A 23518-nucleotide genomic window follows, 5' to 3' on the forward strand; every position below is an offset into this window, starting at 1 on the left:
CTGTGCCCGACCAGAGATTTTTTTTCTTATAAATAAGTGGCTTTGTCTGAAGCACATGTAACATAGAAGCACTTAAGTCACCAGAGTCTGGGTTTTAGTCTGTTGCCCTTGTACACTTTCTGTGTTATGTGGTACTGATAGGTTTGCTTTTGTCTGTCCCTCCAGGCTTCTCGTCAGTGCCTCGCAGGATGGTAAACTTATCATCTGGGACAGCTACACCACCAACAAGGTAGGGACTGGAAAATTCCCTTCCTTGGAAAACCCACCTAGGAAACAGTATTTTAAGCTCTGGAGTCTTTTTTGTTAAATCACATAATACAAGATAGGGAAGGCAGTAACGGTAAGCTCTGTTTGTTAGTAGTGAGGTTGTGCAGGTGAGACACAAGCTGAGTCACATGCCAGCACCTGTGACAGTCTCTTCCTCTGAACCAGATGCTGTTGTGCTATTTTCCGTTATCTCCTTACCGAGCCGATGGGAGCTAAGGACCTTCTGTGTTTCCAGGAGACCTCAATTCCAGTTTTAGCAGAGTCTGGGAAGTTTCATGTTTTATTTATAGAGTGCAGAAGTATCACTTTTCATTTAATTATTAGTTTTTTAGGAGAGATCATCATACTTTAAAGTGTAATGTATGTTATTTTCAAGACTTAATCCAAATTGTACTGTTTTGAATAAAAAGTATTGTTGGCTGGGCATGGTGGCTTATGCCTGTAATCCCAGCACTTTGGGAGGCTCTGGCAGGCAGATCACAAGGTCAGTAGATCGAGACCATCCCGGCTAACAAAGTGAAACCCTGTCTTTACCAAAAGTACAACAAATTAGCCGGGCGCGGTGGCGGGTGCCTGTAGTCCTAGCTACTCGGGAGGCTGAGGCAGGAGAATGGCGTGAACCTGGGAGGCGGAGCTTGCAGTGAGCTGAGATGGTGCCATTGCACTCCTCCAGCCTGGGCGACAGAGCGAGACTCCGTCTCAAAAAAAAAAAAAGTATTGTCATTGGTCCCAACATATACGTAAAAGATGTTATTCAGTTTACTAAAGAATACTAAATGTGTATAAATGGTTACATTCATTACAGCAGATCTAACACACTGGGAGAGATGTGGCAGGATAGATTATAGTAATGTCCATTTCGGTTATTCCGTAAAAATATTTTGTTTTCGGCCGGGTGCGGTGGCTCACACCTGTAATTCCAGCACTTGGGAGGCTGAAGCAGGTGGATCACCTGAGGTCAGTAGTTTGAGACCAGCCTAGCCAACATGGTGAAACCTCATTCTCTACTAAAAATACAAAAAATTAGCCAGGTGTGGTGGCAGGCGCCTGTAATCCCAGCTACTCAGGGGGCTGAAGCAGGAGAATCACTTGAACCCGGGAGGCAGAAGTTGCAAGTGAGCCTAGATTGCGCCACTGCACTCAAACCTGGGCAACAAGAGCGAAACTCCATCTCAAAAGAAAAAAAAAAAGTTTTGTTTTCAAATAAGTTCATAGCCATTTGACAGGGTAATGCAGTGTTTTCCTTCTAATATGTATGGGTTTTTTGGGGGTTTTTTTTGTTTGTTTGTTTGTTTGAGACAGAGTGTTGCTCTTATCGCCCTGGCTGGAGTGCAGTGGCGTGATCTCTGCTCACTGCAGCCTCCACCTCCCTGGTTCAAGCAACTCTCCTGCTTCAGCCTCCTTGAGTAGCTGGGATTACAAGCGCCCACCACCATACCCAGCTAATTTTTGTATTTTAGCACAGATGGGGTTTCACCAATTTGAGGCCAGGCTGGTCTCAAATTCCTGACCTCAGGTGATCCACCCGCCTCAGCCTCCCAAAGTGCTAGGATTACAGGTGTGAGTCACCGCGCCCGGCCTGTTTGTTTTCTTGTGAGACGGAGTCTCGCTCTGTTGCCCAGGCTGGAGTGCAGTGACATGATCTCAGCTCACTGCAACCTCTGCCTCCCAGGTTCAAGTGATTCTCCTGCCTCAGCCACCCGAATAGCTGGGACTACAGGCATGCGCCATCATGCCCGGCTAATTTTGATATATTTAGTAGAGACGGAGTTTCATCATGTTGGCTAGGCTGGTTTTGAACTCCTGACTTCAGGTGATCTGCCCAATTTAGCCTCCCAAAGTGCTGGGATTACTGGTGTGAATGACCGCACCCCACCTAATAAAGTAGTTTTGATGAGTAGGCAGCACTACTATTAAGTCCCCACCTAATCATAAGTCGTGACTTTAGTAAAACTGGATTGTGTGGATTGAATTTGAATCCCATGTGCAGCACTGGACTTCTCATTAATAGGCTTCACCTGAGTGGCCACTCATGGGAATTACTCTCTAGATAATTTTGGCTCTTATTTTGTTCTGTTACCTCCTATGCAATGAAAGTTGGAGATGAGATAATCCTAGCGTCAGTGTTGTTTTTGAACATAAAGGTGTTTGCATCATCTGTGTTTCTGTCATTAGGTCCACGCCATCCCTCTGCGCTCCTCCTGGGTCATGACCTGTGCATACGCCCCTTCTGGGAACTATGTGGCCTGCGGTGGCCTGGATAACATTTGCTCCATTTACAATCTGAAAACTCGTGAGGGGAACGTGCGCGTGAGTCGTGAGCTGGCAGGACACACAGGTACCCATCCTTGTTCATAACCTTCAAGTGACACAAGCTGTTTAGCTGGAGTACATTATATGCTTTGGATATTCACCTTTTATCAGTCATTTATTAATTATTATTTTTTTTTTTTTTCTTTGAGGTGGAGTCTTGCTCTTTCGCCCAGGCTAGAGTGTATTGGCATGATCTTGGCTCAGTGCAAGCTCTGCCTCCCGGGTTAACGCCATTCTCCTGCTTCAGCCCCCTGAGTAGCTGGGACTACAGGCACCTGCCACCTCGCCCGTCTAATTTCTTTTTGCATTTTTAGTAGAGATGGGGTTTCACCGTGTTAGCCAGGCTGGTTTTGAACTCCTGACCTCATGATCCGCCTGCCTTAGCCTTCCAAAGTGCTGGGATTATAGGCGTCAGCCACTGCGCCCGGCGTTATCAATCATTATTAATGAGACTGGTTCAAATAAAAGTCACAGTAATGGCCAGAAGTCTTCTGAAAATGAAACTAAAAACAGGCCTGACGTGCCTTTACCAGTAAGGAACCTGTGGATTTGCGCTGGACATGGTGGCTCATGCCTGTAATTACAACATTCTGGGAGTCCAAGGTAGGAGAATAGCTTGGAGCCAGGAGTTCGAGACCAGCTGGGACAACAAAACTTAGACCCCTTCTCTACAAAAAAGGAAAAACTTAGCCACGCACAGTGGCGCACACCTGTGGTCCCAGCTCCTCGGGAGGATGGCTCAAGCCTGGGTGGTTGAGGCTGCAGGGAGCTATGATTGCACTACTGCACTCCAGGCTGGGTGAAAGTGAGACCCTGTCTCTGCAAATGAGGCAGAATAGAGCCCTGTGGCTGTAAGTGCTAGGTAATCTATTATCTCACCAAGATTTTGTTTACTTGTGACACTAATTCATCATGAAAGGCATACGTTTGCTGAAAGAGGATGTCCTATTCTAATATATTTTACCTCTCTGGCTGTATTATCTGTTCTCAGAAATGTTATGGCCCCCAGTACTTTTTGGTAACACTCCGCCCACTTCACATGCAGCCAAAGAAATCAGTTCATGGAGTCACTAGTACTGCTTTTGACGCCTATTAAGCAGTCTGATAAATAAGTTAATTTTGGCCAGATTACAAGTATAACCTTGTCCTTTGAAAGATATGCTGCTATTGTTGATTTCTGTTCTTGGTTCTTTCCTGCCTTCTGCTTACTTTGGAGTTGCCTTCTTCTTAATTTTCCAGCTGCCTAAAGTAGATTTGTAGGCCACTGGTTTGCTTCCTTTTCAGGTACAATCACTTAAATTTTTAAATTTCCCTCTAAGCATGGCTTTAGCTGCATCACACACATATTTTTAATATTGTCTTTTTTTTTTTTTTTTTTTTTGAGACGGAGTCTCACGCTGTTGCCCAGGCTGGAGTGCAGTGGCGCGATCTCGGCTCACTGCAAGCTCCGCCTCCAGGGTTCACGCCATTCTCCTGCCTCAGCCTCCTGAGTAGCTGGGACTACAGGCGCCCGCCACCGCGCCCGGCTAATTTTTTGTATTTTTAGTAGAGACGGGGTTTCACTGTGGTCTCGATCTCCTGACCTTGTGATCCGCCCACCTCGGCCTCCCAAAGTGCTGGGATTACAGGCTTGAGCCACCGCGCCCGGCCCTTTTTTTTTTTTTTTTTTTTTTTTTTTTTTTTTTTTTTTTTTAAGATGGAGTCCTCCTCTGTCACCCAGGCTGGAGTGCAGTGGTGTGATCTCAGCTCACTGAAACCTCCACCCCCTGGGTTCAAGCGATTCTCCTGCCTCAGCCTCCCGAGTAGATTACAGATGTGCACCACAACGCCTGGCCAATTTTTGTATTTTTAGTAGAGACAGGATTTTGCCATGTTGGTCAGGCTGGTCTCGAACTCCTGACCTCAAGTGATCCACCCGCCTTGGCCTCCCAAAGTGCTGAGATTGCAGGCTTGAGCCACCACTGCCAGCCTATATTGTCTTTTAATTATCATTCGATGTGAAATTTTTTAATATCCTTGTGAGTGCTTATTTGACTTATGGGTTATTTAGATGTATAATTTTTATATATCTGAAGTTTTCTTAGTTATCATTGATTTCTAATTAGATGCCATTGTGCTTTAAGACACACTCTGTATCATTTCAGTCCTTTGACATTTGAGGCTTTTTTTTTTTTTTTTTTTTCTTTTTTCTGGAGACGGAGTCTCGCTCTGTCGCCCAGGCTGGAGTGCAGTGGCCGGATCTCGGCTCACTGCAAGCTCCATCTCCCGGGTTCACGCCATTCTCCTGCCTCAGCCTCCCGAGTAGCTGGGACTACAGGCACCCGCCACCTCGCCCGGCTAGTTTTTTGTATTTTTTAGTAGAGACGGGGTTTCACCGTGTTAGCCAGGATGGTCTCGATCTCCTGACCTCGTGATCCGCCCGTCTCGGCCTCCCAAAGTGCTGGAATTACAGGCTTGAGCCACCGCGCCCAGCCAAGGCTTATTTTTAATGGAGCTGATGGTCTTGTCATGGTGTCTGCGTTGTGTGCACATGGGAATGATGTGTGTGTTTGTTGTATCTGGGCCTGATTTTCTTTTTTTTTCTTTTTTTTTTTTTTTTTTGAGACAGAGTCTCGCTCTGTCGCCCAGGCTGGAGTGCAGTGGCGCGATCTCGGCTCACTGCAAGCTCCACCTCCCGGGTTCACGCCATTCTCCTGCCTCAGCCTCCCGAGTAGCTGGGACTACAGGCGCCCACCACCGCATCCGGCTAATTTTTTGTATTTTTAGTAGAGACGGGGTTTCACCGTGTTAGCCAGGATGGTCTCAATCTCCTGACCTCGTGATCCGCCCGCCTCGGTCTCCCAAAGTGCTGGGATTACAGGCATGAGCCACCGCGCCCGGCCCTGGGCCTGATTTTCTACATACATGTTAATTAGAGCAAGATTTTTGGCATGTTCAAATCTTCTGTATCTTTCTATGAAATATTCATGCAGGGCTGTTAAAATGATTATGGATTTTCTAATTCTCCTGTTAATTCTGTCAATATATGCTTCAGATACCTTGAACTCTTTTAGTAGATGCCTTTACGTTTGTCGTCTCTTTGTGACTAATTGACCCTGTGACCCTGCTATCATGATGAACTGTTCTTTCTTGCTCATAATGCTCTTTGTTGGGAACCGCTACTTTTTCTGATACTAATGTAGCCAGCCCTGCCTTCGTGAGGGTCCTTTCAGCTTAACTCTGTCTTTGAAAGTAGTCGGTTATAGACTTCACATAATTGTTGGGTCTTGGTTTTTTCTGCCTGCCTTTGGAATATGCTTTTGCACATTTGTATTTCCTATTGTAGCTCTGCTACTTTGTCACCTTTTTGTCCCTTCATTTTTGTATTTTGGTTGTTCCTTTCCTACCTTCCTTTGAGTTATTTGATTATAGGCGTGAGCCACCACATCTGGCCTGGGTTACTTGATTTTTTAAAAAAATCTATTTTACTTTGTGGGCTTTGTAGGTAAACCATTTTGCCTGATGTCTTAGTGGTGTCTTTAGGGATTATAGTGTACATTCGCAGTGTCTCGCGGTCCTCTAGTTACCGTGGTACTAGTTGATAGGAAATGTAAGGAGCTCGCAGCCACATACAGGCCTCCTGTCTGCCCTTCCTCACTCTTGGTGTGGTTTTCTTTTTTTCTTTTTTTTTTTTGAGACAGAGTCTTGCTCTGTCGCCCAGGCTGGAGCGCAGTGGCCGGATCTTGGCTCACTGCAAGCTCCGCCTCCCGGGTTTACGCCATTCTCCTGCCTCAGCCTCCCGAGTAGCTGGGACTACAGGCGCCCGCCACCTCGCCCGGCTAGTTTTTTGTATTTTTTAGTAGAGACGGGGTTTCACTGTGTTAGCCAGAATGGTCTCGATCTCCTGACCTCGTGATCCGCCTGTCTCGGCCTCCCAAAGTGCTGGGATTACAGGCTTGAGCCACCGCGCCCGGCCTTGGTGTGGTTTTCATATGCATCACACCTGTGTGTGTTACTAGCCCCTTGATGCATTGTTGTATTCTTTACTTGAAACATTCTTAAGAAATTAGGGGTCTTATAATGTGAATAAATATGAAAAGTAGGCCGAGCGCGGTGTCTCAAGCCTGTAATCCCAGCACTTTGGGAGGCCGAGGAGATGGGCAGATCATGAGGTCAGGAGATCGAGACCATCCTGGCTAACACAGTGAAACCCCGTCTCTACTAAAAAATACAAAAAACTAGTTGGGCGAGGTGGCGGGTGCCTGTAGTCCCAGCTACTCGGGAGGCTGAGGCAGGAGAATGATGTGAGGCGGAGCTTGCAGTGAGCTGAGATCCGGCCACTGCACTCCAGCCTGGGCGACAGAGCGAGACTCCGTCTCAAAAAAAAAAAAAATATGAAAAGCATGAAGTAGGCCGGGCACGGTGGCTCACGCCTGTAATCCCAACAGTTTGCGAGGCCGAGGCAGGCAGATCACCTGAGGCCAGGAGTTTGAGATTCACCTGGCCAACATGGCAAAACCCTGTGTCTACTAAAAATACAAAAAGTAGCCGAGCATGGTGGCACGCACTTGTAGTCCCAGCTGCTCGGTAGGCTGAAGCAGGAGAATCGCTTGAACCTGGGAGGCGGAGGTTGCAGTGAGCTGAGATCACGCCACTGTACTCCAGCCTGGGTGACAGAGTGAGACTCCGTCTCAGAGAGAAAAGAATGAAATAAATCTACTCTGCCCTCCGGAGAGAGCTTCCGTGTCCAGTGCCCTTCCCGCTCTCCTGCAGAGGCGCCTTCTGCGGGCGTCCTGTCGGCCGAAAGCCCTACCCAGAACAAGTCATGGTTAGTGCAGGTCTCAGGTCTGCTGCTGGCAAAAGCACTTAGTGTTCATTTCCCTAAGAGTTCTATTTTGCCTTTATTCTTGAAGGGTATTTTTGCTAGATATCTAGAATTATGGGTTGACTCTTTTTTTCATTTATTTTTCTTTTTTTAGCAATCTAAAGATTTGTTTTGGGTTTTAGCAGTTTGCATGTAGGTGCCTCGATGTGATTTTCTTTGCATTTATTGTGCTTTGGCATCTTGAATCTATAAGTTTGTCTTTCACCAAATTTGGGAAGTTTTAGACCATGTCTTCAAAGCATCCTCTGTCCTTAGTCCCTGCCCCTGTGTGCTGTAGTAACACATGCGTCTGTGCTGTCCCCGAGGCTCTGGGGGCTGCGGCTTGTTCTCACTTTCCCACTTCAGATGTGCTCCTTTTTGTTGTTGTTAGCGCCACTCACTTGCTTAAACCTTTTTATTTCCATTCAAGTTCATGTCCTTGTTACCTCTGATAAACTAAGGCTCTCCAGCAGATTCTTTATGTCAGATATTTCTTCTGCAGTTCTGGAATTTCTGTTGCTTTTATTTAGAAATGTTTCCTTTTCCTGCTGAGATTCCCTGTCCTTGTATAATAGCATGTTTTATTTTGCATCCACAAGGAGAGTTTAAGAGCTGCCTTTCGAGTTCTTGTCTGCTGATCTCAGCATCTCGTTTTCCTGACGTTGGTCCTTGTGGATCTCTCCTCTGGAGTCTGAGTGACATGTTGCTATTTTTTAGTGCATGTAGTAATTTCAAATTGTATTCTAGACATTGTAAATATTGTGTCATAGAGACTTTGTGTCCGGTTACATTCTCCAGAACTAACTGATGTTTGGTTTCGTTTTATCAGGCAGTCTGTCTCTGTCTGTCTCGTGTGGCTGCAGCAGAAACCTCTGTTCAGCTTTTCTGTGCTGGCTGGCTGCATGCCTGTGCACCTCAGGGGTGGGATGTCTGGTCAGCCGTGTGTGTAGTCTGGGACTCCCTTTCTGTGGCTTTCTTCATTGTATTGTTATCCTTTCGCCTTCTGGCTGTGGTTGTCCAGTAATTTGTCTACTGGCTCTTGAAGACCTTGGCCACAGGTCTTGTGTGTGAGGCTGTAGCCCTGGGGTTATCACAGACAGTCCCCTCCTCAGGGAAAGCTCCTTAAGAACAAACCATGCCCTGCCTTTCTTTTCTCCCAGGGGAGACTCCTCCAGTTTCTACCTGCTCTTGTTTGCCTGCTTTCAGGTGTTTGGTTTTTGTATTTCATGCAGTGCTTATAGTTTTTTCTGTGAGAAGGTAATGCCTACGGATGGGAGCCGCTGGCCGTCACTGGCAGTCCAGCCAGGCAGCTCATACCGACCCTGTAAACCACACAACTCTTTCTGATGCAGCACCCTTTTTGGAAAGCTGTTCTCTGTGTTGAGCAGCCCCTTCCCATGACCGTCAGAGTCAGTGCCTCTGTTTACATTGGTAGTCAAAAGTTGCTGGATTTAACACTGACTGTATTTGTCTGTTGAAACCAAAGAAAGAAAAGCCAAAAATACCCAAGAAAATAAAAAAACTGGTATTAGTAGGAATATTTTGGAGATTTTATTTCCTTCATAGTTCATGAAATTTTACTTCTAAGGAGTTGTGTTATTTAAAAAAACACACACACACACACATTTGGCCTCTTAATAAGAGTGTTTGTGAGCCTGGGTGACATAGGGTGACCCCGTCTCTACAAAAAAATACAAAAATTAGCCAGGTGTGACTCAAGCCTGTGGTCCCAGCTACTCAAGAGGCTGAGGCGGGAGGTTCCTTTGTGCTTGGGAGGTCAAGACTGCAGTGAGCCGTGATCGGGCCACTGCATTCCAGCCTGGGAGACAGAGTGAGAGCCTGTCTCCAAAAAAAAAAAAAAAAGGTATTTGTAACTTTCTTGAGTCATGATTCATATTTTACAGCTTCAAATCAGTAAAAGTTGAAGTTTGAGGCTGGGCATCGTGACTCACACCTATAATCCCAGCACTTTGGGAGGCCAAGGTGGGTGGATCACCTGAGGTCAGGTGTTTGAGACCAACCTGGCCAACAAGGTGAAACCCTGTCTCTACTAAAAATACAAAAATTAGCTGGGTGTGGTGGCATGCACTTGCAGTCCCAGCTACTTGGGAGCCTGAGGCAGAAGAATCACTTGAACCAAGGAGGTGAGGTTGCAGTGAGCTGAGATCGCACCACTGCACTCCAGCCTGGGCAACAAGAGTAAAACTCCGTCTCAAAAAAAAAAAAAAAAAAAAGTTTATTTCCAGCCCTCTGACCTAGTCTCAGATTTTTATAAAAGCAGATCCCTAAGGGCCAATGCAGGGAGACTCAACGCTTGCTCTTAGAACTTTGTTCTTGGCAAACCTCTCGGGCAGTGGAGACACGGCTGCCCTTGCCTGGATCATTCTGATCCAGATGGCTACAGATACATGAGCCTTGATCAGAAGTCCAGCCCAAGGCCTTCGTGGTAACAGCGTGCACAGGTGTCAGTGATAGAGCCCACTGTGGTCGCCAAAACTTGGGATTTTTAGACACAGTATCTTCATATAGTGAGAAGCAGCACATTTTCTATATTCATGAAAATAGTGGATTTTTTTCTGACAGGCCTCACAAGCTTGGACACAGAAGGGGATATATGTTGTCTCCCTGTAAACCCTGCTTCAGGAGCCACAACAGGGCAGCTGGTGACTAGGGTGCCTGCTTGAGGCTCACTGTCATCAGCCCCGGCATCTCGGCTGCACTGGTTGGCCTCATAGCCTGACACCATCATGGAGGCACTTGTGGTGCCTGGACGCTCCTCTCTGCACCCCTCTGAGCCTCACTTTCACATCTTCAAGTTACTTCCTCATCTCTTTCATTTTCCTTCTTACTGAACTCCTTGAAGAAAAGACCTCTGCTCTCCATCTCCTGTGCACGCCTCGGCGCAGGGCTGGGCACCTGTCTCTCCAGGTCTAGACTCAGCCTGTCCCTCACCAACACGGTCTTGTTTTTGCTCCTTGGAGCCGATCCTGGGGCGGCACAGGTGCTCCTGAAACCGCCTGTCTGAGGAGGACTAGTGAGGGACTGGGTGTGGTCATGGCTGACTTCTTGGCATTTGCCCGCCTGCCTTTCAGTGTGTCCTGTGCTCCTCCCCTAGGTGGGGTCTCCTCCTTGCCCCTGCTCCCAACAGGGGATGTTCTCCAGGGTGCAGGCAGGAGAACTAAACCTTTCAAAGTGTGTTCATTGTAGAAATTTTGGAAAGGGGGCCGGGTGCAGTGGCTCATGCCTATAATCCCAGCACTTTGGGAGGCTGAGGCAGGTGGATCACCTGAGGTTAGGAGTGCAACACCAGCCTGCCACCATGGCAAAACCCCATCTCTCTAAAAATACAAAAATTAGCCGGATGTGGTGGCAGGTGCCTGTAATCCCAGCTACTTGGGAAGCTGAGGCAGCAAAAGTGCTGAACCGGGGAGGCGGAGGTTGCAGTGAGCAGAGATCGCACCACCACTGCACTCCAGCCTGGGCGACAGAGCGAGACTCTGTCTCAAAAAAAAAAAAGGAATTTTGGAAAGGAACCTTGAATCATCTTCTTTTATGTCGGGGGACCTATAATTCCATCCAGAATTACAGTATTATGCAGTAGTTATACAGTAGTTATGCAGTAGTGTTACACAGTATTATACAACTGTAGTATTACACTGTCGTTCTGTGACTCAGTAGCTGTAGAGAGTTTCATGGTGTGGTGCACTAATTTGTTCCTATTGTCGGACATTTAGGCAGTTCCCAGTTTCCCACAATTTATTATAAACATTGCTGCAGTAAACACCATCCTTGTAGATGGATGGTTTCTCAAGCCCATCGTCCTCTTCTTGGGTAAGTTTCCTCACAGGGCTGCGTCTGGCCACGCTTGTGTGTCCTTCTTGGCTTTGCTGTCTTTGGGTCGGCAGCCATGCTGGGTAGAGCAGTGTGTGCACCCATGCTGTGCTCTTCCCGGAGCCTGGTGATGTGCTCCTTTCTAGACTCTAGACTCACTCTATCCTTGAGGCACCTCTGCTGACACCACACGCCCAGGAGCCCATCTTTCTCCTACGCTTCCACCGTCTGCCCTGCCTGTCTTCAAGCTACCCCCTCTCTCCTGGACTTTCACGGCCTTGTCTCTACAGCCAGTGGTCCCTATGAGACACAGGACAGCCCTTCACACCCACTTGCCTATATGACCAGACCACTGTGAGGTCCCCCGGCCGCATTTCAGCCTCTCCTTGAGGCACCTGGTGCCACCTTTGTGCCCTTGCACCTCCGCACTGGGTGCACACTTTTGTTCAGGATCTGTTTTCTCTGCCTCTCTGCAGGCTTCCAGAGGGTGGCAGCACAGGCCCCCGCACCAGGGGAGGAGGGGCGTGTTTTCACCTGAAGTGTCCCCCCACACATACCTAGGGAATTTGTTCAAATTCAGTAATAACAGAAATAGTAACTGCCTCCATTTACTGAGAACTTCTTATGTGCGCAGACAGCTCTGCTCCTCCCATCAGCTCCCCAGTTACATGGGGAGGCTGGGACTCTGAAAGAACTTACAGAAACTTTCACTGCTACTTAGCTGCCATGCTGACAGTGGAGCCCAGGTATTTCTGATTTCAGAGCCTGCAGTCTTCACCACTCATGGCCTCTTGGCCAGAAAGCCCTGCGAGACTTTCCTGGAAGAAGGGGTTAGGCCTGGTCTGTGCACAGACTGGGCCTCATGGAGTGTGCTTGGCACCCTGGGCACTGCATACCAGTCCTGCTCTCCAGGCCACATTGGACACACCCCCCAAGCATCATGTCTTGCTTAGCCCCTCAACCTGAACATGCACAGACACTAAGAGTGGCCACTGGTTGGGCAGAACCATCTAACATAATGCGTATCTTATAATAAAAAGTTGAACATCTCATGTAAATTATTGGACACCCCTGAAAATGGAAACATAGTTGTATGGGTATGTGGAGCATGGTTTTCCTACTAAATGCGTGTGTCTTTCAAACCATCATAAAGTCACAAAATTGTAAGTCGGGGCCACGTGTGGCTTATACATTTGGTCATTTCCCTTGTCCTTCATAGTTCCTGTCAGCTGATGCTCGTCCATATCATTTTATCAGCGCATGAGAGCTGTGGTTTTAGGGTTCAGTCTCTGGTTCTTGGAGTGAGAAGCTGATGTCTTCTGTGTAGCTTCACTACAGCCTGCACGGGGTGGGACCAAGACGTCATCTCTGAGATCTACGAGGTCATGATTTTATTTATTTTATTTTATTTGTTTATTTTCTTGGAGGCAGAGTCTTGCTCTGTTGCCCAGGCTGGAGTGCACTGGCGTGAACTCTGCTCACTGCAACCTCTGCCGCCTGGGTTCAAGTGATTCTCCTGCCTCAGTCTCTCAAATAGCTGGGATTACACATCCAGCGCCCACCACCACACCTGGCTAATTTTTATGTTTTTAGTACAGATGGGGTTTCACTGTGTTGGCCAGGCTGGTCTCAAACTCCTGACCTCAGGTGATCTGCCCGCCTCAGCCTCCCAGAGTGCTGGGATTGCAGTCGTGAGCCCCCGCGCCTGGCCAAGGTCATGATTCTTTCATGCAGTAAATTTGGGAGGGCCTCCGCCTAGTCCCCTGTGTGAGATGCAGGCTGTGCTGAGGTCTCCATGACTCTTCTTTCCTGCCCTTCTGTGCTCACAAACAGACTAAGTGCTGCCAGGCTCAGTGGCATGGTCTGGAAGGGCACCTGACGGGGTAGGGGTGCTTCCCTGAAGTGAGGGTGAGCATGAACCAGGAAGCCAGTGGAAGGGGTTCGGGTGGAGACCCGGGAGCACGACGGCGAGCTGCAGGGCACTACACGGGGCACCAGGTATGCAGGGCTGTCCTCCTCTGAGCTGGGTTCACCTTTATGGTCCCTAGTGTCCCTGTGGTGTGGCCTCCAGGAAGTATTTGACCACACGTGCTTTTGTAGGCACGTAGTTGGTGTTTTGAGCTCTGTCATCTATGCATATTTTTTTTTTCTGTCAGAGCCAGTTTAATAATGTTTGTTGGCCAGGCGTGGTGGCTCACGCCTGTAATCCCAGCACTTTTGGAGGCCAAGGCAGGTGGATCACGAGGTCAAGAGATCAAGACCATCGTAGCCAACGTGGTGAAACCCCGTCTCTACTAAAAATACAAAAATTAGCTGTGTGTGGTGGCATGCGCCTGTAGTCCCAGCTACTCGGGAGGCTGAGGCAGGAGAATCGCTTGACCTGGGAGGCGGAGGTTGCGGTGAGCCGAGATCACGCCACTGCACTCCAGCCTGGCAACGGCACAAGACTCCGTCTCAAAAAAATAGTGACAATAATGTTTGTTAAATAAATGCTTTGTTTTCTCTGTAATCTTACACTTTCTACATTAAAACCCTCAGTGGGTTTATTCTTTTTTTTTTTTTTTTTTTTGGTTTATTCTTTTTGTGCATTTTATTTTTGTTGTTTGCTGATTCATGCAGTGTCATATGACTCCCTGGGGTGTAGTTGGGGGCAAAGCATTTCAGTAAACACCCAGATCTAAACAGGTCTCTTGAAAATCACCAGTGCCACTGGAACCCCTGAATCTTCAGATTAGGGCCAGACCGTCAGCAACCCTGGGCACACACTAACTGGTTTGTTGACCCTGTGCTTTTAGTTCCACAGTAAATACCAGAACTATGATCAATGTACAATAGAAATAATGGTCAACAGAAGTCATTAACAATTTGAACTGTGGGGTTCAAATGATTCTCCTGCCTCATCCTCGCAAGTAGCTGGGATTACAGGTGCCCACCATCATGCCTGATTAATTTTTGTATTTTTAGTAGAGACCAGTCATCATGTGTGGATACTGCAGACTGATTTTTTGTTGTTGCCTTTCCTTATTTTGAAAGTTGTTTAGGACGGGGCATCTTGATGTGTCCCCACCATGTCCGCTGTGTCTAGCCTCTGACGCTTCCTTCCCAGTGGGAGTGGGTGGGAATACTCAGAGACACAGAATTGTGCCCACGCTGATGTGGGTGTCACAGCCACTGTCCACAAGAAAACAAACCCACCCACACATATTCACGAGTACCCCCGTGTCTGCAGTGTTGCTGCCATGCCGCTTTCCTGTTGCCCTCGTTATCCCTTCCATGACCCACTTACCCTTGCCACCCTGACCCTGTGGCCTCACCGCCTCCTGCCCTGTCTGGGCCCTCTGTTTGGATCCTTCTTCCCCGAGTCTACTTTCAGGATGTCCTCCCTCCTCTCCTGGCTCCCATCTTGTGAGGCCCCTACCTTGCCCTCTCCTTCCCTTAGCACTCCCTTTCCGATGTGCTATTTCAGTGATTCTCATTCTCTGTCCCCGCTGGAGTGTGGGCTGTAGGAGAGCAGGAGGTGTCTGCTTTGTTAAGGCTGTGTTCCAGGTGTCTGGATGGTTGCCCTCCTGGGCACTGGAGTCAGCTTCCCCTGAATGAGTAAACAGACGAGGGATCCCCAGCCTTTGATGTGTCAAACAGTAAAGCAGATGAAACGTGTGTGTTTCATGGGTGTGGTTTCTGCTCCTGCCCCCGTCACGGAGCTGTGGGTCTCTGTGGGATGTGCTGTCCTGCCCGGCTAGGCTCTCGCCCCCACCGGCTGTGCGTGTGGACCTGCTGTGTGCACAGATGAGAACAAAAGACCAGCACAGTGCTGGTCTTACCTTAGACATAGAGCTTCTACCCAGCCAGTGTGTTTCTCTGTGTATGAGACTGGATGCAAGGCCTGCTGGATTCAGCTCATCACTTAGGCCTGTTCTTTGCCAGGTTACCTGTCCTGCTGCCGATTCCTGGATGACAATCAGATCGTCACCAGCTCTGGAGACACCACATGGTAAGTACCTGACCCGGGGCAGGCAGTGCGTTGAGAACCCCACACCCCTGGCACATTCCTCTGTGAACATGGAGGAAATAAGGTTCTTGACATAATATTAGGCCATCTTTAATTTAAGTGGCCTTAAGATTTTAAACACATAGTAGCAATGTGTGAATTCATTATACTTTTTTTTTTTTGAGACGGAGTTTTGCTCTTGTTACCCAGGCTGGAGTACAATGGTGCAATCTTGGCTCTGTGACCTCCACCTGCCAGGTTCAAATGATTCTCCTGCCTCATCCTCCCAAGTAGCTGGGATTACAGGTGCCTGCCACCATGCCTGACTAATTTTTGTATTTTTAGTAGAGACCAGGTTTTACCACGTTGGCCAGGCTGGTCCTGACTCCTGACCTCAGGTGACCTGCCCACCTCGGCCTCCCATTACAGGCGTGAGCCATCATGCCCAGCCTCATTATACTCTCATTATACTTTTAATAAATTTACAAAGTTTAATTTTCAGCAGCTAAGAACTAAAATACAAACTTTTTTTTTTTTTTGAGACAGAATCTTGCTCTGTCTCCAGGCTGGAGTGCAGTGGCGTGATCTCGGCTCATTGCAACCTCTGCCTCCCGGGTTCACACTATTCTCCTGCCTCAGCCTTCCAAGTAGCTGGGACTATAGGCGCCCGCCACCACGTCCGGTTAATTTTTGTATTTTCAGTAGAGACAGGATTTCACCATGTTGGCCAGGATGGTCTTGATCTCTTGACCTCGTGATCTGCCCACCTCAGCCTCCCAAAGTGCTGGGATTACAGGAGTGAGCCACCACACCTGGCCAATAAAGATATTTTAACTACAATCAGGCTGAAAGTACCGCTCTTCTGTTTTTTTCCCATCTGTATGTCTGTACCTCCTTAGGTGATGCTAGGTGGGAGCAGGGTGGGTTTTGATTGTCCCTTTCTGATAGCACCGTGTCACTGTGAACAATGAGCACATACTAAAACTAACAGACGTCACAATTCAAGCGATTCCATCAGACTTCATTTTTAGTGTTTTCACCTTACAGGTGAACGGAAACCCACTTAAAACACTAGAAGTTTTTCATTTGTGGCATCAAAGTACTAAATTAAATGTCCAGATAGTTATTTTATGAGTCATTTTAGACTTTAGCTGGCCATCTGGGTTTTTCTGGTCTTCTGAGGCATGATTTGGTGGCAGGAGCTGTGTCCAGGCCAGGGCACAGACCTCTAGTCACGCAGTTGGTAGGGTTCACCGAGACATGGGCCCTTAACCAACTTATCAGCAAAGCATCTGTGGTATTATAAGGTGTCTCGTTGTATAAATTTCATAGATTTACAAAAGATTTGTCACCTAGATTGTCAATCTTGAGAAGACTTTATTTATTAGAAGATATTTTTAAAGCGCTTCTGTTCATTAATCATTTTTTTCAGACTCTCTTACGTATCTTGCTTCCCTTCTGCAGTCAGTCCCTCAGGCCCTAGAGAGGAGACTCCCTGTGCGGTGTCTGTTGAGATCGGCTGGTTGGATTTGCATTGCCAGGCCCAGCCAGACTTTCCTCTGAGGCTGACAGGAACGGACAGCGCTCTCTGGTGTTGCCTTCCGTGCGTCAAGGCACAGGAGAATAGCACATTTTTAGGCGTGTGGCCTTCAGAGCTGTCCTTACACCTAAGCCAGGCTTCTGCTCTGTGCAGGGCTCTGTCAGCGTCTCACCTTTTGACAGTTCGTTAAGCAGAAACACAATAGAATACCAGGTATGGCCGGGCGCGGTGGCTCACCTCTGTAATCCCAGCACTTTGGGAGGCTGAGGTGGTTTTGGATCACCTGAGGTCGGGAATTCGAGACCAACCTGACCAACATGGAGAAACCCCGCCTCTACTAAAAATATTTTAAAAAAATTAGCCAGGCATGGGTGGCGCATGCCTGTAATCCCAGCTACTTGGGAGGCTGAGGCAGGAGAATCGCTTGAACCCGGGAAGCGGAGGTTGCAGTGAGCCAAGATCGCGCCATTGCACTCCAGCCTGGGCAACAAGAGTGAAACTCAGTGCCAAAAAAAAAAAAGAATACCAGGTGTGATCACTGAGAACTCAGCTGCTCTCCTGTTTGTGATTCCAGGAAAGGGCAGGGGGACCTCAGAATTGCTGCGAGCCATTTGTTTACCTGCCATTGGCCTTCTCCTGCCTGCCTTTTCTAAGATCCTGTGGAGGGGAGGCCAGGGGAGGGCACAGAGGGAGCAGCCACAGGTAGAGTCACATCCCCCTCCGCTATCCAGGGCCTCCCCATGGCTTCCTGCCACCCCCTCCATGCCCATCCATGACTGAAGAGTGGGACACAGCCTCAGTGTTGCTGCTTGAAAAGTGCCCCTAGCTCCCTCTTTGCTGGCATTTGAGTTGAGGTAGTGATCCCGTCATTCTGAAACCCAGGCCGTGTGCTCATCTCTGTATAATTTTGCTTACTTTGCTTTGTTTCCCTTCCAAAGTTGTATTACATTTAAATTTGTCTTTAAACAATTTACGTTTTTAAAGTAACAGTGCAGAGGCTCACTGTGGCCCTGGGTGGTTTGAAGGACAGACTGTCATATGACTAGCCACCCGAGAAGTTGAGGCTGATGTCCCCTTGTCATTCGCTCCTGCTCCAGTGCCCTGTGGGACATCGAGACCGGCCAGCAGACGACCACGTTTACCGGACACACTGGAGATGTCATGAGCCTTTCTCTTGCTCCTGATACCAGACTGTTTGTCTCTGGTGCTTGTGATGCTTCAGCCAAACTCTGGGATGTGCGAGAAGGCATGTGCCGGCAGACCTTCACCGGCCATGAGTCTGACATCAATGCCATTTGCGTGAGTCTGGGTGAAGGTGTGGGGGTCGGGGCCTCTGCTGTCTCTGCTAGCCGTTCAGATTGCTAAATTTTAAACTTTTCTGGATTAGATGTTCTCCTTTCTGATCCTTATACAACCTCGTCTGCAGATGGGGATACAGAAAACTCCCCGTGGGAAACGTCTCTATGTTGACCGCTTGTCTTATAGATATTCACAGGGTGTCTGTTATGTGCCAGTCCCCGTTCCCACCTGTACAGCTGAGCAGCGGTTGGGATCCTGGAGGGGAGAGACAGTAAGGTAACTCAGGCCACCAGTTACCGGTTACAGAGCCTTACTGGTCAGGGGCACAGCTAACCAGGAAACCTGCTCTCCTCTTTAGCACGCAGATGGCTAGGCAGTGTTTCCAGCCCCTGGCCTTGTGAGGAGCCGTGGAAGGATGTATCTGTTGGTTGGATAGAGCTCTGCTGCAGTCCTGACCACTGCCCTGCTCAGCCCACTTGGCTCCTTCCTCCATGAGATTAGCCCTGATGTCTGGCAGCTACAGCAGCATGCACACCTGTCAGTGATGACTCCTTTCTCACTATTCCTTTGAAATAAATTCTACTCTTTGGGGACAGTAATCACAGTGTCCAAGATCACAGTGTTTATGTGCTTCCCCAGTGCAAATCCCCTTCCATCCCAATCCCCTGTAGTTCCTGGGAAACCTCCCCTGCCTTTTTTTTTTTTTTTTTTTTGAGACAGAGTTTTGCTGTTGTTGCCCAGGCTGGAGTGCGATGGCACAGTCTCGGCTCACTGCAACCTCTACCACCTCCCGGTTTCAAGCGATTCTCCTGCCTCAGCCTCTCGAGTAGCTGGGATTACAGGTGCACGCCACCAGTCCTAGCCAATTTTATATTTTTAGTAGAGCGGGTTTTCTCCATGTTGGTCAGGCTGCTCTCAAACTCCCAACCTCAGGTGATCCACCCACCTCAGCCTCCCAAAGTGCTGGGATTACAGGCGTGAGCCACCGTGCCCGGCCCATCCCTCTGTTCTTACCAGAGCACAGTCTTGCTGGTCTTTGCTGTGTTCTCTGCAGCCCTACCATTGAGCAGTCCATATGCCCAATATTTCTTTCTGAGTGTTAACATGATGTCTTGATTTGCTTTCTCTTTCCAGTTCTTTCCAAATGGCAATGCATTTGCCACTGGCTCAGACGATGCCACCTGCAGGCTGTTTGACCTTCGTGCCGACCAGGAGCTCATGACTTACTCCCACGACAACATCATCTGTGGGATCACCTCTGTCTCCTTCTCCAAGAGTGGGCGCCTCCTCCTCGCTGGGTACGACGACTTTAACTGCAACGTCTGGGACGCACTCAAAGCCGACCGGGCAGGTACGTGACCGGGGGGCTTTTCTGTGTCTCCTGGACATTTATGTGGCATCTTTAGGGCAGACACAGAGTTGTTGATAAGCTGCAGTGTTTAGTATCAGTGGGACTGTGGCATGGTATAGCAGGAGTGATAGTCGCAAACTGATGGCCCAGCTCTGGCCCTCCAGGCAAGTGGACTCCGAAGAGCACCAGCAGATCTTCCCACATGTGCGGGGGAGGGCTTTGGGGAGGGTCAGTGGGCAGGAGAGGGTCAGCTGTGCAGGCTCCAGGGCCCAGTCCCATGTTTTCCCCTCTGAACTCTGCATCAGGGGAGCGGAGCGCCATGCAGGGACACCTCTGGGTGCTGTTACAGTTAACATATCAAAGGCAAGCATGTTATTGCCAGGTGTATTAAAACACTAGATGTACAAAAGATGAGGCTTCCTTACTAAAAGTGGACATTTGGGCATTTCAATTTGAGAACTGTTGACACTTACAGACTCTTAGATTCATTCGTCTCAGTACCTGGGAGGACAGAAGAAGGGAGCATGGCTCCAGGTCTTGGCCCTTACCGGGGCTTCCTGCTTCCAGATGGGTGCCATTCTCATGTCCTGGTTAAACACCCTTGTTTTTCTCCCCAGCCTGGGGGGACCAAAGTGGAGCCATTTCCGGCCAAGTCCCACAGTCATAGTGCTGTTGAAAGGCGGTGGAAGCCAGCCCAAGCCTTGGCAGAGCACACACTGGCCCCTATGCTCAGCTGTGTGGTGTCTGCAGGAGGTGGGGGAGGGTGGCTGAAATGGGCCTTCAGATCCCCCTGGGAGGAAGTGGAGCTTCTGGCTGGTGATGATCCAATCGAAGGTTATTGAGTGTTGACAGAAGGCCCCCCTCACCATGTGACAGTGACAGTGCCAGTGGTCTCAGCCACCATCGCTACTCCTGTGTTCTGTGCCTTGTGCTGGGCTCTAGGGATCACAGACGAAGGAAAAACAGCTCATGCCTCTAAGCTTCTGTGTTACAGTTGCTTTGAGATTGGGGTGGTTTTGATTTTTCTTTTTTTTTTTTTTTTTGAGATGGAGTCTCGCTCTGTCGCCCAGGCTGGAGAGCACTGGCACGATCTCAACTCATTGCAACCTCTGCCTCCCGGGTTCAAATGATTCTCCTACCCCAGCCTCCCGAGTAGCTGGGACTATAGGCCCGCACCACCACGTCCTACTAATTTTTGTATTTTTAGTACAAACGGGGTTTCACCATATTGGCCAGGCTGGTCTCAAACTCCTTACCTCGTGATCTGCCCGCCTTGGCCTTCCAAGGTGCTGGGATTGCAGGCCTGAGCCACCGAACGTGATGATGGTTTTGATTTTTTTGATTGTGGCCTTTGCTTATTTTTTGAGTTTTGTGAGTGCTGAGAAGTCAGTGCCGGGGGTTCTGGATTTATTGATTGTGTGTGTGTGCGTGCCTTTGAATTTTAATAAGGCTGGCCGTATGCTGCAGTTTAATTCCCACGTGGACACAACTTTCCCTCCCTTCCTGGCTGTGGGAGACTCTGGGTCTTGTCCCACGAGGGGCTCACCATCCGCCCTCGTCACAACATGGCACACAGGTCACAGGTGAGATCGATACCTCTGTGATTCTGCTGTTGTTTGCTTCCAGGTGTCTTGGCTGGGCATGACAACCGCGTCAGCTGCCTGGGCGTGACTGATGATGGCATGGCTGTGGCGACAGGGTCCTGGGATAGCTTCCTCAAGATCTGGAACTAACGCCAGTAGGTAATGCAGCAGCCCAAATGTCCTTCTCTGAGGAGAACTGTGCGTGTTTCTCATAGAACGTGTGAAGTTGTCATTAACGGTTTCTAGATAAATGTTGATGTAGCACTGATTTGGAATTGTGTTGTGGGAAACGTTTACAGAAATCTGAAGTCACATGCCCTCAGCCGCAGACACTCATGCAGTGGTGGGAAGAGCAGTGACCTGACTATGCGTCTGCACTTAGATTCTCTGCCTCTTTTCACATTTCTTTAAACTCTGTTTAAAACAGCATGTGGATGCCATGGAGACTGGAAGACCATTCCAACTTGGACGCGTTACCATGAGAGCATATCCTATCCAACCGTACTAACGTGGACACCCTACACCTCCCCTCAGAACTTCAAAAGGGCAAGATCTTTTTTCCTTCACTTATTGCTGAAACCAAGAGCACAATTCCCAGTAAGAGAAGGATCTCTGTGCTGTAAAACTAAAACAAATTGTGCATTCCTTCCGGGGCCATCGTCTTTGTTTTCTTTTTTGTCTTGAATGAATTTTAAAAGGAAATATATAATAAAAATGTTAACCAGAAGGTAAACTTGAGTGTAATTGTGAGACAGACACACCTTTCCACTAGTTTATTTGAATTTTAGACCAGTGACCCTGTTTTGTGGCATTCACGCAAAACACGCTGAGGGCTTTGTTCATCTGGTCATCGTGTCCAAATTTCAGTCATGTTTGTAGCAAGATTTTGGAAGCATTCATATTTCCTTTTTAAAATATATTCCTTTGTGTTCAACAGTTAATCAAAACCAGAGAGTCTAGGGCAGCCTCTCTGGCGTTGTCAGTGATGTAAATTCAGTCCCTGATTTTTAATTTTCTGTCTAGTGTCACAGATCATTGTTGCACACAAACATGGCATAGAAAAGAACATGTTCAGAAGCCATGGGGCCAAGCACATGTGGGGACGGTCTCGAATGCGTGATCAGAGAATCCTTCACCTTTGCTGAAAAGTGAGCTCAGATCCAGCACCATGTTCCTCCTGACCCATCCTGTCTATCTTCTCAGTTGAGTTTTTAATCTCACTTTGGGTTTCCTTGTGAAGTTGGAGGGAAGTTTATAATAGCCTAACACTACCCCACCCCCAACTAGGAGGAACCTCTGTTTTCAAGAGAGATGCCTGTCCTGTGCTTGGATAGTCAGTCAATTATTTGTGTATGAAACAATGTACAAATCAATGTTTTGAAAATAATGATCTCAGACTTTCTAAGTTAAATTTTAAAAATTTTGATTGTTTGCCATATTGGGTGGGTTTACTCTTAGAATCGCATGCTGTAGAAATGCTCAAAAGTGCATATAGGACTCAGTCCTTAGGTGTTCTTTTTCTTTAAGAAATAACCTCTTACAGTTGTAACCATTGCGGCTCTGTCCACTTCTCGTTGCTGCTCTGTGGCACATATCGGAAGCAGTACAGCGCGCGGCTCTACACACTTGGGTAGCGGGATAAGTCACTGTTTTCTTTATTTCTTTGAAAAAAAAAGTTCTGTTGCAAACGACTGCTGTTGGATTCTGAGGGTGGGGAGGGAGGGAGGGAGGGAGGGAGGGGGAGGGAAGAGCCTGCCCTCCCTTATGGATTCTTCAGGGCCTCCACCTCTGAGGCGGCTCATTCCCATCACACAGATTGTCCTGGTGTTCATTTCAAGGCCAGTGTTCAGCAGCAGCGTTTGAAAAGCAGGTTCTGTGGGACCCCCCCCCCCGCCCCGCCCCCCGCACTCCTTCATAGCAGCAGTAGTGGCTTCTCCATCCTGTTTTCTGCAACATTCTATACAAAACTGTGCTGTGACCTTGCGGTAGGCCTGGATCTGGCAAAGAGAATACAAATGAAACCCCTTCTTTCTCTTTCCGTCCAACAACTCTGTAGAGCTCTCTGCACCCTTACCCCTTTCCACCTTTTGTATTTAATTTTAAAGTCAGTGTACTGCAAGGAAGCTGGATGCAAGATAGATACTATATTAAACTGTACTGTTATTTAAGATGTAATAAAGCAGTTTGACATGAGGGACTTTGGTGTGGTGATTATTTACGGGTCCATTTTCAGTTTACGACACGCCCACCTCCCTAGGCTTACCCTGCTGCTGTAAGGTCTGATAGGTGTGGTCATGCCAGGCAGTGCCTTGGCCACCAGCACGTCACAGAATCCATGACTGGTGCATTGGCTCCTCGGAGGGGTTCCTGGGAAGCTCCACCTCACAGGCCAGCGGAGCAGGGAGGTCCACCTGCCATCCCCCAGACCCCTCCCCGTGCATAGGCCTTGCCCACAGCACCGTGGGAGTCTTCACAGGCGGCTGCCTTGCCTTTCTCCTCTGCC

The 23518-nt window shown here is 48.4% G+C and overlaps 1 protein-coding gene across 2 annotated transcripts in view; it reads left to right on the forward strand.

The window, feature by feature from the left end:
* LOC105496719 (G protein subunit beta 1) overlaps nt 1-23208 on the forward strand; it is a 114221-nt gene extending 91013 nt beyond the window's left edge. Inside the window, exons 6-12 of one of the 2 annotated variants that reach the window (XM_011767292.2) lie at nt 166-229; nt 2443-2605; nt 15179-15245; nt 17880-18081; nt 19216-19432; nt 21059-21174; nt 21443-23208. In XM_011767292.2, the coding sequence (XP_011765594.1) occupies nt 166-229; nt 2443-2605; nt 15179-15245; nt 17880-18081; nt 19216-19432; nt 21059-21165 (820 nt within the window). In that variant the 3' untranslated portion in view covers nt 21166-21174; nt 21443-23208. The remainder of the gene's footprint in view (nt 1-165; nt 230-2442; nt 2606-15178; nt 15246-17879; nt 18082-19215; nt 19433-21058; nt 21175-21442) is intronic. The other variant, XM_071067907.1, reaches the window with a different exon arrangement.
* Nucleotides 23209-23518: the final 310 nt, after the last annotated feature.

The sequence above is a fragment of the Macaca nemestrina genome, chromosome 1 (assembly GCF_043159975.1).
Source record: "Macaca nemestrina isolate mMacNem1 chromosome 1, mMacNem.hap1, whole genome shotgun sequence".
In the NCBI taxonomy this organism is placed as follows: domain Eukaryota; kingdom Metazoa; phylum Chordata; class Mammalia; order Primates; family Cercopithecidae; genus Macaca; species Macaca nemestrina.